The sequence below is a fragment of the Hippocampus guttulatus genome, chromosome 5 (assembly GCF_054856545.1).
Source record: "Hippocampus guttulatus isolate MCC_2025c chromosome 5, RoL_Hgut_1.0, whole genome shotgun sequence".
In the NCBI taxonomy this organism is placed as follows: Eukaryota; Metazoa; Chordata; class Actinopteri; order Syngnathiformes; family Syngnathidae; genus Hippocampus; species Hippocampus guttulatus.
In genome coordinates, this window is record NC_141265.1 from 13,884,466 (window position 1) to 13,901,990 (window position 17,525).

At 42.1% G+C, this 17,525-nt stretch overlaps 2 protein-coding genes across 2 annotated transcripts; one reads left to right on the forward strand and one right to left on the reverse strand.

The window, feature by feature from the left end:
* The first annotated feature begins 85 nt into the window (after window positions 1–85).
* ostf1 (osteoclast stimulating factor 1) lies at window positions 86–7,949 on the forward strand. The gene is made up of 10 exons (XM_086110996.1): window positions 86–229; window positions 4,313–4,359; window positions 4,852–4,902; window positions 5,200–5,263; window positions 5,337–5,390; window positions 5,476–5,583; window positions 6,592–6,641; window positions 6,724–6,802; window positions 6,983–7,081; window positions 7,187–7,949. The coding sequence occupies exons 1-10, from the start codon at window positions 196–198 to the stop codon at window positions 7,243–7,245; spliced, it is 645 nt and encodes a 214-aa protein (XP_085967122.1). The 5' UTR covers window positions 86–195; the 3' UTR covers window positions 7,246–7,949.
* An 832-nt stretch (window positions 7,950–8,781) lies between these two features.
* On the reverse strand, window positions 8,782–17,431 carry mapkapk5 (MAPK activated protein kinase 5). Its single transcript, XM_086110995.1, has 14 exons — window positions 16,538–17,431; window positions 15,734–15,807; window positions 14,907–14,982; window positions 13,935–14,032; window positions 13,742–13,850; window positions 13,400–13,489; window positions 13,209–13,304; window positions 13,066–13,146; window positions 12,589–12,776; window positions 11,934–12,054; window positions 11,705–11,835; window positions 11,496–11,611; window positions 11,308–11,412; window positions 8,782–11,074 (listed from the first exon to the last, which is right to left on the reverse strand). Exons 1-14 carry the CDS (start codon window positions 16,571–16,573, stop codon window positions 10,980–10,982), a joined length of 1,416 nt encoding a protein of 471 aa, XP_085967121.1. The 5' UTR covers window positions 16,574–17,431; the 3' UTR covers window positions 8,782–10,979.
* Between the last annotated feature and the right edge of the window lie 94 nt (window positions 17,432–17,525).

Consider the following 17,525-nt stretch of genomic DNA (forward strand, 5'->3'; position numbering starts at 1 on the left):
TAAAATAATTTAAAGGCCGAGATTATCCATAATGATGGAGTCTGTTTTTTGCGCATGCGTAGAGGAGCACTTCCGCGTAGCCAGAGGCAGCCTCGACTTCCTCAAAGGGAGTGACGCCAAAGTGCTGAGTGTCTTGCTCAGCAAACTTTTTCATTTCACGGCGTTTGATTTGCAATTTGACTTTTACCCTCGCCAATGTCCAAGCCTCCTCCCAAGCCGGCCAAGCCAGGTAAGAGAAACATTACGTTGGAAACCTTGGTTACATTTCGCCGAAACTAGTTTTGGACACCTTGCTTGCGCGAATCGAGACGTACGGGTCGACGAGAAAATAATACAATATGGTACATCTCTGAGTTGTTTTGAGTCTCTACCCAAAAGAAAGATGTAAAGTCAACTTGTGAGCAGTAAAGGAAGGACGTAAACCGCACCAAATTAATGATGCAGGTCTTGAGACTGACGCCTGGCCTCTGACTTCCCTATTTGCCTGAGTCCTGTAGGTGAGTGTGTTGCGTTTAAGGTCACAGGTTAAACGCTCACGGCAACCGTAAACGTCTATATCGCCTTTACCTCTCTGTTTGCGCATGCGCAATGGTGGGACTCAAGCGTTTATTGACTTTAAAGAATACTGTTCTCGTAACATGACGGAAATGCGTTTTTTTTAAAACGAAAAAATATTAACGCACATAAACCTGGAGACCCACCATACAGCTCTGAATATTGTTTTTTTATGCACCTCGGAGTTAAGAGACATAATAGCGCCAACATCTAATTTCATCGATCATCAATAAACCCTCAAAGAAAGATAAGATATGCTAATTTACCTTAGTTGTTGCTAAGTTTAGTTTAGGTAACCGATAGCTGGTCAAACATTAACTAAGCTGTTGGTTAATTATGTGTTTCACTGAAAAGACTAAGTAATTGACCAGAGAGAGTCGGGTTTTGAATCAATTAAAACGGTGTGTATTAGTGCACACACAGTTCATAAATATGATAAATATCAACAGTGCCTGATCTACAATGTGTAACTGTTATGTTAGGACTACTAAATATGCAACATGTGTAGTGAAGAGCGCTCATGTTACATTATAAACTTTGTCGTTCATAAAATATTTTATTTGAATGGGCACTCAACTCTCAACTCAACTGTATTTATAGAGCACTTTCAAACAGCCATTGCTGCATACAAAGTGCTGTACATGGAGCAATTTAACATGCACAATAAACAGTAAAACAAATCGGTAATAAAGGCGGTAGAAAGCACCAAACAGTATCTGCTCCCATTGGGTTCCATCTTAAGGAAACATGGTATTCCCTTCCACTGCTATGCAGATGACTGTCAGATCTATGTCCCACTGAGCGAGAAACGTCACTGATGGAAAATGCCTCCATGATGTCATCTGGATGTGAAACTGCATGTGTGTGTATTTCGGAGCTTTGCTTTCGGATGATGACTTGCAATGTGTCGCCATGAACGTATTTGTGTGGTTTGATTGCACTCGCGCAAGCAAAAGTGCCAAAAGAATGATTACTGCCTGTTTTCGTCTTGTGGTTATTTGTGAGTATTCGGATGATGGATGGCTGTAGCTGTTGTTGTTTGTTACAGAGAGTCTATTTAAGGAGAGCACTCACGTGCGTTTCTTTCTTTTACTTGTTTCGTGGTTAATTTATGGTCACAGAAGTCATCTGTCGGAACAGATTTTTTCTTGTCCTTTGCAAAGCAACAGTTTTGGATGCTTAGGTTTGTGCCGCTGTTTAAATGTTTGAAAAACAGATTTTTTCCCAACTTTTCTGAGCATGGAACTGCTGCCATGATTCAACATTTTGGACACGATAATCGATTAAAGTCTCAGGCATGTTAATAAACCTCAACATTTGAAATTCTCTGGATTGCACAAACAAGGCTCACTGCTATGTTCTTCCACAACTGGCTTGTTTTTGTACTCTCGGATCACCTAGTTGGCCAGCTGCGGTAGAGCCTCAGCTGGCCAGTGCGAGGGCGCCGGGATCATAAATGGAAGACACTTGTGAAGAATGAACCACACTTGAAAGTGTCCTGGAATTGATTGTGTTTATTTTTCAGTTTTAATATGATCCTGTGCGCCTTCACATCACTGCAACCACAATCATAAACAACGCGAAAGGAATACCTCTGGAAAGCAAAACTGAGCGTTCTTGTCTTTGTGAATGCAGTCTTTCCAAGGACCCAATATCAAACGTAACTACCCTGTGAACCCAAGACCCCCAATTGAGACCGTCTTAGACCGTGCAGGTGTACCTAATGAAATGTTCCCGCGCTTATGTATAAGAGAATGTGAATGTTGGCCTTAAACCCACCCTGAAAGTACCACCAACAATTTTGGGAGCACACAGCATGCGTTTAAAGCGGCGTGATGGGGCCTGTGGTGCGTATGTTGTGAGAGAGCGACATGACCGGGCCTGCGGAGTGTGCAAAAGACGTGAACAGAGCCGAGGCTTGTCCGTGAGCCACTCACCCAGCCTAAAAACACTGCCACACTTGTCAGATTGAACATACACACAAATCAGCATGTAAACGATTCCGCTTGGTTACAGATGAAGCCATTTGAGCTCTTGTGTAATACACACCAGTGTCGTCTTAAGGCTACAACATGGCTGCATTCCAGTTGTGGGGCTCGTGTGTGTATACCCGGAGAAGTGAGACATTCGGTCGTCATTTCGTGGAGACGTCACTGAAAGGTGACGATCCGTCATGCGATAAATCGTCGTTCCTGTAGCTGCATTATTGCTGCCCTCACATGTTTGTTTTAAGTGTAAAGAAAGTGCAATGGTGATCAATTGTGTTTCTCTTCACAACTCGGAATGCGAGCATGCTTCCCCTGCCCCGTACCTCTCGCTTGCAGCGCATATTTGGAGTGACTTCTAATTAGGGGATAGTGTGTCATCTTATGAATTTCCGTGGAATACATGAACTGCCCAAAAAAAAAATAGATTAGGCAAAAGCTTGATTTAAACAAGGGCTGTCACTATAAAATATATTTAAAATTTCTTCTTCTTAAGATTACTGCACCGATTAATGGGGGGGAAAAAAAAGCAATATCACACGATGGATTAATGTACCCGCCAACACTTGGGGTTCCGTCATTGTTTTCCAAAGCAGATGTTTGTAAACGTCTTATTTTGCTGACACACATAGACGACAGGAATTTGAATGATTCTAGTCGAGAGGCCGAAATCAAAGGATTTGGACGATTTTAATTTAAACAATAGCTCCAAACGATGACTTGATTATGAAAACAATGGAAGTAAAAGAGTCGATGAGTGTCTCCCTGTGTCTGTGTACATATCTCGCATGTCTTTGTCTCTCCGTGCACAGGTATGTCTGTGTACGTCTGTTTCTGTGTCGAGTGTACCTTGAGTGTGCTTTTCGTCTTCTAACTCGTGCTGCCACATTGCAACGAGTCCGTAATTATCCAAATGGGCCATTACAGACGCAATCCAAGCGAGTGTGCGCCTCTTGTTGCGGAGGCCATCCAGGCAAGGCAGCTTTATTTATATACAGTAGCGCATTTCATACACAAGGCAACTCGGACAAGCGAAGACACGAGACCCACAAGCATTTACAAACCCGACAGTTTATGACATTCAAAAGCAAAGGAGAAAAAAATGAGTCGCTTTCAAAAATTGTTTAAAGAACGTACATTGACGACAGCAAATTAAAAAAATATATATTTAAAAGTCAAGAGATAGGAGTAGGTTTCTCAAATAACTAAAAGAAAAAAAAATCTTAAATGCTTAGACTTTAAAAGTGTGAGAAAACAGCACAGTTTTTTCAGCTGAATTTAAAAGCATTCACAATTGACGCTCACTTCACTCCTGGTGGCAGTTTATCCCATTTGCATGCAGCATAACGGCTAAATGCTGCTTCACCATGTTTGTTGGGAACTCTCACCTCCAACTAATTGACTTTCGTTTGCAGATCTCAGAGCTTTACTGGGTCGATATTTAATTAGCATTGCCTGAATGTATTTAGGACCCAAACCATTCAGTGATTTATAGACTATTGCAAATTTTTTTAATTGATTCTACGGCTGATTGGGAGCCTGTGTACAGCCTTTAGGATTGGAGTCATATGATCTAATGTCTTTGTTTTGGTCAGAACCCGACCTGCAGCATTCTGAATGAGCTGCAGCTGTTGGATGTTTTTTTTTTTTTTTTTTTTTTTTTAACATACAAAAATCAAGTCTACTGGAGATAAAAGCATGAACAAGTCTAAATCAAGGGGATTTCCTCCTGCTGTTTGCCGTCTGATGTCTTTTTGTTGTTTTGCTCGCAGGCCAAGTCAAGGTGTTCAGAGCTGAGTTCACCTTTGACCCCAGAACGGTAAGTCAATTTGTTTCTGAGCAAAGGATACAAAGTGATATTATGCGCACGATATCTGTGTGGTGAAAGATAGAAGATATATCGTTTTATTGATGCATTTATTTAGAGTAACTGGTTTTACTGTGCAAGTCGTAACTACTGATACAAATGCTAGTTGTTGATTATAAATAATAATTCGATTTTCACTCACGGTGGCACCGCTTCATCAAGAAACAGCCAAATTATAGAGGTATTTCTTTTTATTCACACTTTGTGTTTTTTTAGGGCAGGGGGTTACTCCAAAAGATGAACCGATGTCATGCACAGTTTCTAAAGTTTGTACGATAGTTGCGGTTACAGTAAAAGATTATTTCCGACAGGGAAATTAGTTTGGAGATCAAAACAAGTCTGGCATGTTGTTCACCGTGTTGAAGTTCTTGAAAGGTGAGGAAATGCTTTCAAGCTCCAACAAACGAGTCACTCGTTGAACCGCGGTCTTGTTGTACGTTGCAGCCCGATGAGCTTTACTTTGAAGAAGGAGACATCCTCTACATCTCTGACACGGTAAGACCGACCTTGCAAAATCTGACGGTGCAGTTTGGAATGCGGATCCAAACGCTCTCCTATGAGGGGCAAATGCAAAGAATTTTGTAGACATGCGCAGACCTATCATGCAATTTTAGTGTTTCTATGCATGTTGTGAATTTCATAGATATGAATTTTTAGGATTTGGGCCTGCTTCCCAAAAGAATAGATCCACCGCTGCCTAAAACCAGCCCAGTGTCGAGGATACCCGTCTTGTCAGTATGGCAGGCTGTTGTTTTTTTTTTCTTCCCCTCAATATCTTGCTGTCATCCTCAGAGTGACAGCAACTGGTGGAAAGGAACATGCCGAGGGAGGACGGGCCTTATTCCACGCAACTACGGTTAGTAGAAGAAGACGATCAAAGTCTTTCCATCTGTAACTCCCAAGTCAAAACACTTGTCGTCCATTTTTAGTGACGGAGCAGGCCGAATCTATCGACCACCCGATGCATGAAGCGTCCAAACGAGGTGCGCTTGCCCGCACGGCTACCTCATTTGTTCCCACCATTCTGTTAATTGTAACTGTTCCAAGTGCATGTATTGATTGATTCAGGGAATCTTTGCTGGCTGAGGGAATGTGTGGAGAACAGGGTGGGAATCAACGGCCTGGACAAGGCTGGCAACACTGCCCTCTACTGGGGATGTCATGGAGGACATAAAGGTACAGTAATGGGGATCCAGCCTTGCCACACTTTGCACTTTTCAGCAATTTGCTGAACTCCAAGAGGAGAAATAAAACACACAGACAATGAGCACTCTCACACAAGACCGGTTGTCAGTCACAGCCCATGCACGGATGTTTACATGTGGACTCTGTGACGTCACACGCCGCCTCACCGGGCCCCGCCTCTTAAAGGCACACCCATAATGCACAGACACGATAAAAGATACATTTATTTATTTTTGAACATGCTCCAGGTTATGTGCGTTTTAATATGTTTGAAGTGTGTGGGATCGGTAGAACCAGAAACTGAAAAAAAGTATACACAGTTGCGGATATTCACCTACCGCTGGCGGGTCTGGAATATATCTTTCACAATAACTGGGGGTTCACTGTACCTTGAATTGGAATGCCTTGCAAGTCTTGCTTGTCTCATTCTTCCTTCGTTTAGTCAGTAGATAAGTATGCTTTTGGGATTATCTCCGTTTCATAGCGGCTGCGCAGAGCTCACAAAGTAGTTGTCTGTTTGAGTGTGCGTCGGCGAATGCACAAGTCAATTAGTGTCGGGCAGAACCCTTTTAGGTTACAATTGGTTCCTGCTAATAATCACCACGAGATGACATCGGAACACGAACAGGTAAACCAACTCATTGGGGAATATAAAGAGACTGTGCAACACCGTACATAAGGCATGGAATGTTTTTAGGTGGGCCTCATATTCTGGAAAATACGGTCATTTGGGACTCTTTAATATTAGCTAGTCTGCATCAACTTCCAACATCATTGGTTGACATATGAACTTTGACCACTGGCCTTTTTAGCACCGTGTTTTCTAACCGTGTTGCTTTCACTGTTGCAGAGTTGTCCAATTGCCTATTATTATTCTAAAGGAACTGAGTCTATCAAAGTTATTTGCATCTTATTTCCTGTCTGACTGTGTTGTACAGTATTAATAATTTCCCTCAGTCGTCATTGTGAGTTGTTTGATTCTTATGTTGTTCCCCTTAGATGTCGTGGAGCTTCTGCTCAACCAGTCCAGCGTGGAACTCAACCAGCAGGTTAGGACGAATCTAGGACTATTCGGATAGACAACATCAAATGAAAAATAAAGTACATTTAAATGCAAATTTTGCCTTGTAGAATAAGCTTGGGGACACTGCTCTGCATGCTGCTGCCTGGAAGGGTTATTCTGACATTGTGGCCATGTTACTGAACAAGGGTGAGAAGAGTATTTCCACATGTTTATTCCACAACTCCACTTCCACTGAAGTTGGGACGTTTGATTAAATGTTTAAAAAAAAAAAAAGGAATGCAGAGTTGCAAATAATTTTCAACCTAAATGTAATTTAATCCACTACAAAGACAAGAGGGCGTGCTTTCTTGTCGTTTTTGCATTCAGATGCGCGGACGGACATCCGGAACAACGAGAACAAGCTGGCTCTGGAGATGGCCACCAATGCACAGTGTGCCTCGCTGCTCAAAAGGAAGCTGGCCAGCAGTGAGTCCAGAATCTGCATGGTGCCTTTGCTCCAAATAAAGCTGAAAAAAGATCAAGAACCCCCACACACACACACACACAATTTGTTCCTTTTTTCCCCCTCAGCTATCACCCGCTCGCACAGCAACGCTGAGGAGTATTTGGATGAGGAGGACTCGGACTGATGACGGGGCGCCAGCAGAGAGGTTTCATCAGCGACTTCAAAACAAAAAATCGGACCTTGTTGTCTTCCCCCCTCGTCAGCATGGTTGTTACTGTTAACTCTATTCTGAATCAAGCCCTCAGCATCACAGCAGTGTAAATTGAAACCTGAAGACAGTTAATTGTCCGGAGTGTTGTTGCGCAAAAGGGACCAAAAAAAAAAAATGTCGAAACGCATTGATTCCATACAACTGCTGATGGTGTTTGTTGACTTTGATTAGTGTGTATGAGCACAGATTATTATTATTATTTTTTTTTTGTATGTGCTCCTTAGTCAAATTAAGAAGTGTCATTCCGCATATTTCTAAATAGGATTGAAAATAATAAGCGTATCAGTTGGTCTTTTCACTTTCAAATGGCACTCTGAAACCCAAAACAAATGAGTCATTGTTAAACAAACGACAAAATAATCGGGCACTTTTTTTGTATTTCGATTGCCAACTTAAAACGTAAGGGAATGAATGATACACAGATTTAAAATACTCTTGGATTCCAACGCGTTCCAAGTGTTGCTGCTTTAAGACAAATGTTCGAGGAAGAAAACCTAAGTGCCTTTTGTATATGGAATAGTGTCTTGGTGGCTGTGAATTTATCTTTTCTTTACGAAACACAAACTTTATTTCTACCTGCTTCTTCTATCTGCAATTAAAAGCGTTTTAACTTAAAACGTTGTTACCCTTTGTTGAGCACATGCACGGCGGCGTTGTTCGAATTTCATCATTTGTATGTGTTTTTATTTCATCAAGCAGTGTTGCTTTGAATGCAAACACGAAAGAAAAAAAAGGATGAAATTACAAAAAGTTATGAGAGAACATTTTTAACTTTAATGCTGAACAGGTTTGTCTGGAAAGCGCAATCACGTCACGCATTACTTCAAAATGTGCACATCTTCCAGTCATGACAAATCTAACGCGTTCGTTTTTCCTGCCAAGTACAGTAGTCAGACGACAATTAGCCTTCAAATATCACAAAAGGTATTACACACAATATATTTTCTTTGACATCAGTCTCATTTATTTCGGAATCTGAAAGGGTATTTTATTTTGGAAAATTACCGGATTCTCTGTTACATCAGTCTACAGTATGTCACTTGACGCAGATCAAGGCGCGCTTCTCGGTCATGTGATAGGTTATCGCTAAAATGAAACCCGGGAGCTAGCAAAATGAATACAAAAAACCAAACGTCTTTGGAAAGTGGAAAAGGCCCAGCAAGGAGACAGAAGAGGACCCTACGACTTCCAAGAAAAAGAAGGCTATATTTAATAAGACAGTATCAGGAGTCCTACTTAAAATACGGGTCTCAATGGGAGATTCCCGCGTACCAGGCCCACTGCATAATATGCGGTGATGGTGAGTCGTATTTTTCATGCACTTTGTATCTTATTTTGAAGGCAGTTTTAAACATTACCGTTGCGGCCAGATAGGATGTTCCTCATCATGATTCGTGTTCAAGTTGACCCTATTTGGAACATTCATGCATAAATGACTTAAGACAAAAATGTTTAAAGTCCTTTTATTTCAAAGTCAGCAAATTGAAGACATTCCAGAGAAGGAAGAAAGATGTTTATTTTCATGAACTCATGCTACATCAGCTGACAAAACTTTTTTTTACATTGATAACCACTTTTGGTGAAAATACTGAATCAGATGATCAACTTAAAAGGCTCATTTTGTAATGTGTTACAGGTATGATCCCCCAAAATCATTGTACAGTATTTGAAGTCATTAAAAAATGCCTTTTATGGAATGATTTCATTTTGGGGTCTGCTCAACCCGTATTGTTGTTTTTTGTTATTGTAAGTGTCCTTGGGTGTCTTGAAAGGCGCTTATATATAAAATCTATTATTAAACAACATGAACAATTTTGTACTCAAAGTCACCAAGGCACGTTTGCTTGTGCAATAAGGCCTTAAAAACCATCCTATTATGGTTGTTACAGCGCTCTAAAGGAGTCTCATTTGTCAAAAATCCCCCAGATTGCTCGCAATATGAAAATGACCAAGCAGATCGGAACAAGGGACTAAAAATCCAAATCCAAACAAGCGTTTTACAACAGTAAAGTTTCAGTCACGCTTGATGTAAACAGAGTACAAATCATTGCCGTTTTGACTAAAAGAACTGTGGTAAACACTTCATCCTTCACTTTCTGATCATATCCAAAAACATTTGACTTGCTTTTACATCAACAAATGATTGGGAAAAAGAAAATATAACAGAAATGGGTGCAGAGGAATTGTCCCATATAAAGATTTTTTGCATCCTGTAACAAAATCAAGGAGCAGGGGACAAAAACAAAGCTGTGTATAAGACAGTGTGCAGGGTTCTGGCTCAGCCCGACACCATGGAAACGCTACACTGGCTCACTGCTGATGTAATCAGCAATATCTGACGTGCTGATATGATAGACAATGTCCATAATAATGCAGTCAGGGACTACATATGGACATGACCAATTAGAAATGATTTCATACTCCATAGTCTGGATATTAAGACATGGACACGACCATATAGGGGCATAACTTCAGGGATATGACCACATATGAATCTGACAACAATGTAAGGATTTTAGCACATGGCAATATATGAATGTGGCCATTAAAATGCGGTCATACCATCCTATATTTCTACAAAATAGTGGACGGGCTTTTGAGGTGAGGTGGTTATTGGAGAGCAGGAGGAATTACGCCGTCATTTTTAGAGAAGCCATTTTTGGGGTATTATTAAACAATATTCCAGATAGATTAGAACAGAGATTAAGTGCTGCTGATTTGGTTAACAATAAAGTTCCAATGGGCAGCAAACTGAGGAATAGCGTCTCTGGGCTGAGAAGGGAGGCTCTGTTTTAGGACTTTGGATGATAGAGCTGGCGACCAATCGGTGCATAGTTTCTAAAAGAGACCTCGAAATGAGAAAATAAGGTGTATGAAGACAAATGTTCACTCTCGAAGAAAATTCAATTTGTATCTTTTTAGACAGTCAAGCAACATGATGTGCAACTCAAAACAGAAACAAATCCCATTAAAAAAAAAAAAAAGAGGTAATGTTTAAGGCTACCAACACAAATCTTGGGAGGAGACGAGGTGTAGTGTGACACATTGAAGGGAAGCGGAGGAGGAAGAGCAAGATGCTGTCAGAAGCTCAAGTCGGTGAGATTTTGTCAAAAGCGGATTTGATGCGAGGCGGAAGAGCCTTCGTGTTTCATGTCTGCTTGGATTTGCAGCTTTAAAATAGGGACTCACGCTTCCATAAACACATTTTCTTGAACCAAAAGGACAAGTTAGATGGGGAAAACAAGTTTAGAGCTAAAGATCAGATTTCGTCTCTTTAAAGCCTGCTCATAGGCTCCCTCCAAAGAATTATATAAATAATGCAACTTTTGCTTTAAATAAATAATGTTTGGAAAGTTAAAAGAAATAAAATCATTGGGATAAAACAAATGCTTCAAGCTGCGAATAAAAATTACCCACCAAGAAAATAATTTCTCAAATTGATTTTTCTTTTTTTTTTTTGCAAAAATGAAAATAGTCTTTTTTTCTTGCAAGTACCAAGAGTCTTTTTTTTTACAGCTGTACAAAAGGCCTTGCAAGTGAAACGATGGGGTGAAAAACAAATTTGAAATTTGACCTTTTTCTCCTTTTTTTTTTTAAAAAGCCTTGTTAAAAAGAGAATATAAAAACAAGAGATAGAAGGATGTTCGCTAGTGAGACTCTTCCAGATTTGTCCTCTCTTCAATGGCCTGTTTCACAATTTCGGCCAACTTCAAGCGATCCACCTTATCACAGAATGCGCGACCTGCATCACAAAACAACAAATAAGACTTGCGTGCTACCTGATGGAGCTTGAGAGGTGCTGCAAAGACAAATGGGTGAAAGTGCCCAGAAACAGATGTGCCAAGCTTGTGGCATCATATTCAAAAAGACTCGAGGCTAGGCTTGGGTCCTTCATTATTTGGTTAATTTTACAACAGAAAGAAAAATCGGCAGATTTTTTTGTTGGTTGGGTGTAAACAGGAAGTGAACACTAACCGTTCCAGCTGAGTCCCTGCAGGCCATCTCGCAGCAGTTTACAATCCCTGTTGAACCTCCAGGCTTCAAACATCACCACGTTCAGCTTCTCGTCTTCGTTCTCTCCTTAACACACACACAACAATTGACATTCAATGATTTGACATTTCCCCCAGATTTGTTGCTGTATGTGGTTTTTGGTTACTGACCAGCCTGTGGAAGAATACACTGTGCGATGACATCGCGTAATTTCTCCAGCGCTACATTGGAGTCCTCGCCTCCGTTCTCTGGGTCATGAATGAAGAAACCGTCACTGGGCTTTGGGCTGGCACAGAGACAATAAGGGCACGTATTGTTCAAATATGCCACAAATATGCCTAAAAGGTCATTCAATTGAAATAAACATAAGCAAACAAACCCGAGTAGTTTCCTCTTCCTGAGGATTGGGTTGTTGACAGAGTTGAGCGGCTTCAGGCTGATGTTCAGATCCTGAATTCTCATGTTGGCCAACTGCTCCGCATGGGCCTGCTGGATGCCTGCCACCACCGCCTGAGATACAGAGTCATAGTTATCCTCCTGAGTAGCACTAAATGTATCATGATTTCAAACAACAGCGACTGCGCTCTTGGCCACTCCCTGCCGCCCACCTTGTCCATCATCATCTGGGCGGAAGGCAACACGTTGTCCAGCGCCTCGGTGCAATTGAGCCATGGGTGAGATAAGACTCCCTCGATGGTCAGCCTCTCCTCTGGCTTCACCTTCAGCAGCCTGCAGGTGAGCACAGCAAGAAAGGCAGGTGAAGGAGAGCGAGATTTGGAGATTCATGCCACAAGTTTTTTAAAAAACTTTTTCTTTGGCTTTTGAAAATCATACAATGCTGACCAAACTTTAAAGGAAACATATGATGATGCTTCTTTAGGAATTTAAAACAACTCCAGCTGAGTAACAGTATCACTGTCATTGCTGTCATCACTGCTGATTCTGACATGGCTGTTGTGCCCATTGTTCTGCACCCCCCCCACCACCCAAAAAATGTGACTTGACTCGCCTTCCTGCATGTTTAAATAACATGTCGGTGACATGCTCTCCTCAGCCAGATGTTGCACGCAAGTTAGAGACTTACACCACAGCATATACTGCTGGGCCGATGGAGAGCCTGGCTTTGTATACATTTCATGAAATAATATTTCCCACATGGTTTTATGATCCATCCAACAGCTCAACCTGTTCAGCATTGCCGGCAGCTGGAGTGCATCACAGCTGACTAAATTCTGGACTGGTCACAACTCGAACAAAACCTACTTGCGCACGACGTCCTTTGCCATCTCGGAGATTTGACTCCACTCGTCTTCGGGGAAGTCAAAGCTGCCCATCATGATCTTCTTTCTCATGTCCTTGGGAATGGTGCGACTGTGATGCTTGGAGTAAAACGGAGGATAGCCGCACAGCATCACGTAGATGATGACGCCCAGAGACCACAAGTCACAGCTCTGGAGAAAGTCGCCGAGAGTTATTAGGACTGGGTTTACACTACCTTTGCCTACTTTCTATTTCCAATTACGTTTCTAATGACGCCTATTTGATTTTGCTGTTTTACATTGACGGTACACATGGATCGACTTGCCTGCCCAAATTGCATGCAAATAACTCTGCATGCATAAACACAAACAAAAATAAGTATCCAAATAAATCTGTATTGTGTCCCTTGAACCACGCAACCCAGCCTAAGACATTGCAAGTGAATTAAACTGGAGTGAGGTGAGGCGGTGTGAGTCTGACCTTGTTGTAGGTATAAGGAGTGGGTGAGGTAGGTATGATCCCAGACTTTTCCTTCTGGTGTCTTCTTTGAGCCTCAAGTACCTACAGAGGAACAAGCAGGTTTGGTGTGTGTTCTGTTTTATTTTAATTTTTCTGTTTTCTACCTGAGGTGCTACATAGTAGGGAGTGAACTGGGGTGTCATCAAGTCCCCCTGATCGATTTTGGCAAAGCCAAAGTCACACAGCTTCACGGGCGCATCCTGAGGAAAATAAAGTAAAGCAAAACAAAACACAACGGTAAGGCATTACACATACAGTATGAAGACCGCGCATGTGTGCAAATTCCTCAAATTACCAGAGAGTTATCCTTGAAGAGCAGGTTCTCTGGCTTCAGGTCTCGATGTGCAATATTTACGGAGTGACAGTGTTCCAAGGCTTGACTGATCTGTAGGAGTGATGTCACACATTTATGTGTATATCTAAACGACTGCTCACGGCCATATGGTGTGCTGATCTAGTGTGACATCCGTTGCTGAATCCAAGCGGGAAGCTGCTAACAAGACTGCTAGATGTGCTATTAGTCATGCGACCAAAAAAAAAAAAAAAAAAGTCTTAACACCCCTAAAGCATATGCACAGACGATGCTGGTTAGAAATCACAACAAAGTGACTGAGGGCTTGATTGTGCCATTGACTACCTGCTTTGTAACCTCGCTAGCCATCTTTTCAGTAAAGTGCCTGTGCTGACTGATTCTGTGGAACAGTTCGCCGCCTTCCATCATCTCCATGACGATCAGAAGCCTGGCTCTGTCAAAACAAAATAAAACAAGAGTTTTTTTTTTTTTTAAAGGAGGCAAGAATACAGAAATGGAGATGGATAGAAAAAGTTACCTCGGGCTGGACTCGTGTGGGAACTGGACACTATTGGCGTACACCTCCAAGATTTGCACGATGTTTGGGTGGTTGGCACACATCATATGGAGTCGCACCTGCAGGCAGAGACAGTGAAGTGTTTCAAATCAATGCAGATAACAGTATCCAGTCGGTGATATGACCCACCCAGGTGAAAAGTCCCGATACATGACAATATAGATTTTACTTTTTTTTTTTTTTAATAATTCCCACACACATTTTGAACACAATTCATCCTTGTCAAAACAAACTTTTTCAACGCACGTCTACATTTGTGTTGGTCACTGATTAAGAAAGTTCACACGAGAGCTTAGTGTAGCATTACTTTGTCGGTCAATGAACACAAGCATCTGCAATCTTTAGAGTGGTGAGGGGACCAAAACATGTTGGCTATCCATCCATTTTCTAGAGTGGTTGTTCTCATTTTGTCCCCCCTTCCAATTTGCATGTATTGAAGACTCAAAAAACCTTTCCATTGTCATACTTCAGTTAGTGGAAAAAGTAATAAAAGCACTGCGGTTGGCTAGCGATCATCCCAGAGTGCATCCCACCTCTCATTCAAAGTCCAAAGTAAGATTGGAAAGACGCCAACTCCCCCCAAGTCTCCGGTGAAAACAAATACTATCCAAAATGAATGGGTGAGCAAAAACAACAGTGTGGTGTTCCTATTTTTGCCCCGGGTGCAGAATTTGAGGACACACTGTACTTTTATCAAAAACAAAAGCTCATGATTCAACTCAGATGTTCTGTGCATATTTTTCCAGCTGTGTCAGGAGTGCTTGCATGTTGACTGCATGCCTGAAAAACAAAAAGGCTGCTACTGACAGAGGAGCCCCCAGATGCTGTGTTGAAGAATGTGACACCCTCACAAACAGAAGAAGCAAGTGTGTGCGGCTGAAACGCAAGCCAAATTAATCAAGTGCAACAAAGAACAGGCAATGATTGTCTAACCTCATTTCTGGCTTTGGGGCGATCAATCAGGATCTTCAGGGCCAACCGTTCCTGTGATGACTTCTTCACACAAACTCTTCAACGAGGACAAAAGAGGAAGAGAAAGTTGAATGTTGAATGCAAAGTCAACGCAAGGCTGTATCAATCAGGTCAGAAAAGTGCAGCAGGCATATTACAGCCCATTTCAAACTAAAGCGGAGAAATATGGAGTGACTCAGAGGTGCTCCAACAGAGTCGAGTGCAGTCTTGAGTCATCCAGTTCCCAAGTCACACCCATCAAGCAATTGTGTTGCGTTTCCGGCATCTTGAGAACGTCACAAACCAAATTACAGCTTTTCATCTGTACAGTACCATCCATGCTGTTCACCACCATGTTTAACATTTTCCAAATTAGAGTTTTCAGGAAAAACAATCGATTCCATATTTCAGGGAATTCACATAATTTTTAAAAGAGGTTCAGTTCGCCCAATTTCAGGGGCTGTGCAGCTATAATAATTAGACTGTAATACTTTGCATCTTTAAGTTGCCTAGTCATGTCAACATCTGAAACTTACTCTAAAAATCAAACCACATTTGAGAGATCCTCTCCTCTAGTGCTGGTCTGAAGGGGAGTAACACCGACCAGGTCTTTACAGAGCACTTTGTCTTTATTAATTAACCTTATCTGAATTGATAGCTGGAAATTGTCAGACACCTTAGCGGACTCTTCTATTGCCAAGATGACACAATAGTGGCTTCTTCTTTAGTGATTCAACTGGTCAGGAACCCGATGGACTGATCATGCTGGACTTTGACACTGCTTACTTTCTGTCTCAGTCCAGACTCACCTGACAGGTCCACTGATGCCAGCGCCAAGCTTCTGTGTCCAATTTATGCTGTATTCCTCTAGAATGGATGCTTCCTGTAATTAGGGTTAGGTATTAAGTTAGCCACACAACAGACATAATTCCAGCCATCTGATTTGTTCCACATGATACCACAAACAGGTTTTAAGATGACTTGACCAGTCAGCCAAATCCTGATGATTGTTGAGCAAGTTATCCAGCAGGTTGTCAACTTTGTGATCATGGCTGAAGTGGACACTCTAGTTAGTAGGTGTTCCAGTTGTTAGGGAAAGAACCCAGTCAACCCATCATTAAGCACATTCTGACCCAGTTGTAAAAGCAGAGGCTCGTAGCATTTGAGATCACATTTTCCAGCTGACTTAGATGCCAGGCTGGTGATACGTAGGAGGTAGCAGACCAGGAGGAAATCCCATAGGCAAGGTAGAACTAATGGCCAATAGAATCATACTCTAGAAAGTATACAGTATATATATAATGTATGAATATATATGTATGGAATCAAAACCTGCACCGTGAGATGGATGTGCTAACCAGTCGCCCACCACACACACACACACACAATTATATATATTTGACAATGCCAATATTGAATTTCGATGAATTGCACTGCCTTATTTACTTATGACCATCCCACGAGGTTAAGGCATGTTCGGGATTGATTGTGCGCCTTCCGACTTTGGTAAACGTTCCAGTAAAGTCCCTGCCCTGGGAATGAAACTCCGTCGTAAACCAAAAACCCCGTTGAATGTACATGTCAAATGAAAGTTTTCGTTTCCCAAAAGTTACCTTGATGAAGTTATCTGCGCTGTTATCTTCCGACATTGTGATCCACTTGGCACAGTTGTCACCGTAAGATGTTGCACAGTTGACAGTGGAAACAAAGGCTTTATGCTTGACCTTTAAGCAAGCCTCGCTCCTGTATCCCTGATCTGTACCAGGGCTCGTTATGTGACTACTAACGGCAGGGCATGGGGACAAAGTAACGCGCGACCACCACCCTCAGCCCCACCACCTCCCGGCTGGTGCGATGCGGCGTCAAGTCAGCCCAACCCGACTCTCCACCACGGGGTCCGGCTCGCTCTTCCTGTCGCCTTGGATCCACCGTAGTGACCATGTAGAGTGCCAAACACCGAGCGAGTTCACCATAAAATCCGCAGACGGAAAAAAAAATAAAATAAAAATTGCGGGCGAGCCCACCACTTAGGTGGAGGACAAGAGTGTATTTTTAGTAGGAGGAATAAAGCTAGCTGACGAAGTCGCGAGGACTCTTGGGAACAGCTAGCACGCTTCCTAGCATGTAGCTAATAACATCCCATTCAGGCGGACGGATAACAACAGTCAAGTGGATTCCAACGAAAAACACACTCCACCCTTATCTTAAGCCTGCAATTAAGCCACTACGAACATTTCCGAAAGAATAAACCTCCAAGCAGCCCGAATGTGACGTCGAGCTCTAGCTGGAGCTAACACGCCATCGAGTCAGCTCATGTGACAAGTTACGTTTGCCACTTTTCGGAAGCGAGAACCACATTAACATCCTTCCACCGGGGATACCTATTGACAGCCGGTTGCTGTCCGTTAAAAGAAATGCCTCAAAGGGTGGAGAAGAGTCCAAGAAAAGTATCCCAACAGACACATGCACCTATTATGCTAATCTTGTCTCATCTTGTTCAGAGGAGGTACAGCTCGATTCGCCTATGGTACAAAATAGGAGGTAAAACATACTGCCTGATCAAAATGTTTTAATATGGGTCTCTTAATATGCAAAAATACA

Bases quoted from the DNA above. Each gene is read 5' to 3' on its own strand.
- ostf1 (XM_086110996.1), top strand. From the start codon at position 196: ATGTCCAAGCCTCCTCCCAAGCCGGCCAAGCCAG. The intron at 4,903-5,199 runs GTAAGACCGACC...TGTCATCCTCAG, and splicing joins TCCTCTACATCTCTGACACG to AGTGACAGCAACTGGTGGAA. The intron at 6,642-6,723 runs GTTAGGACGAAT...TTTGCCTTGTAG, and splicing joins GCGTGGAACTCAACCAGCAG to AATAAGCTTGGGGACACTGC.
- mapkapk5 (XM_086110995.1), bottom strand. From the start codon at position 16,573: ATGTCGGAAGATAACAGCGCAGATAACTTCATCAAG. The intron at 12,055-12,588 runs GTAGGTTTTGTT...GCTCACCTGCAG, and splicing joins GCAAAGGACGTCGTGCGCAA to GCTGCTGAAGGTGAAGCCAG. The intron at 11,075-11,307 runs GTTAGTGTTCAC...TTTGTGATGCAG, and splicing joins GCAGGGACTCAGCTGGAACG to GTCGCGCATTCTGTGATAAG.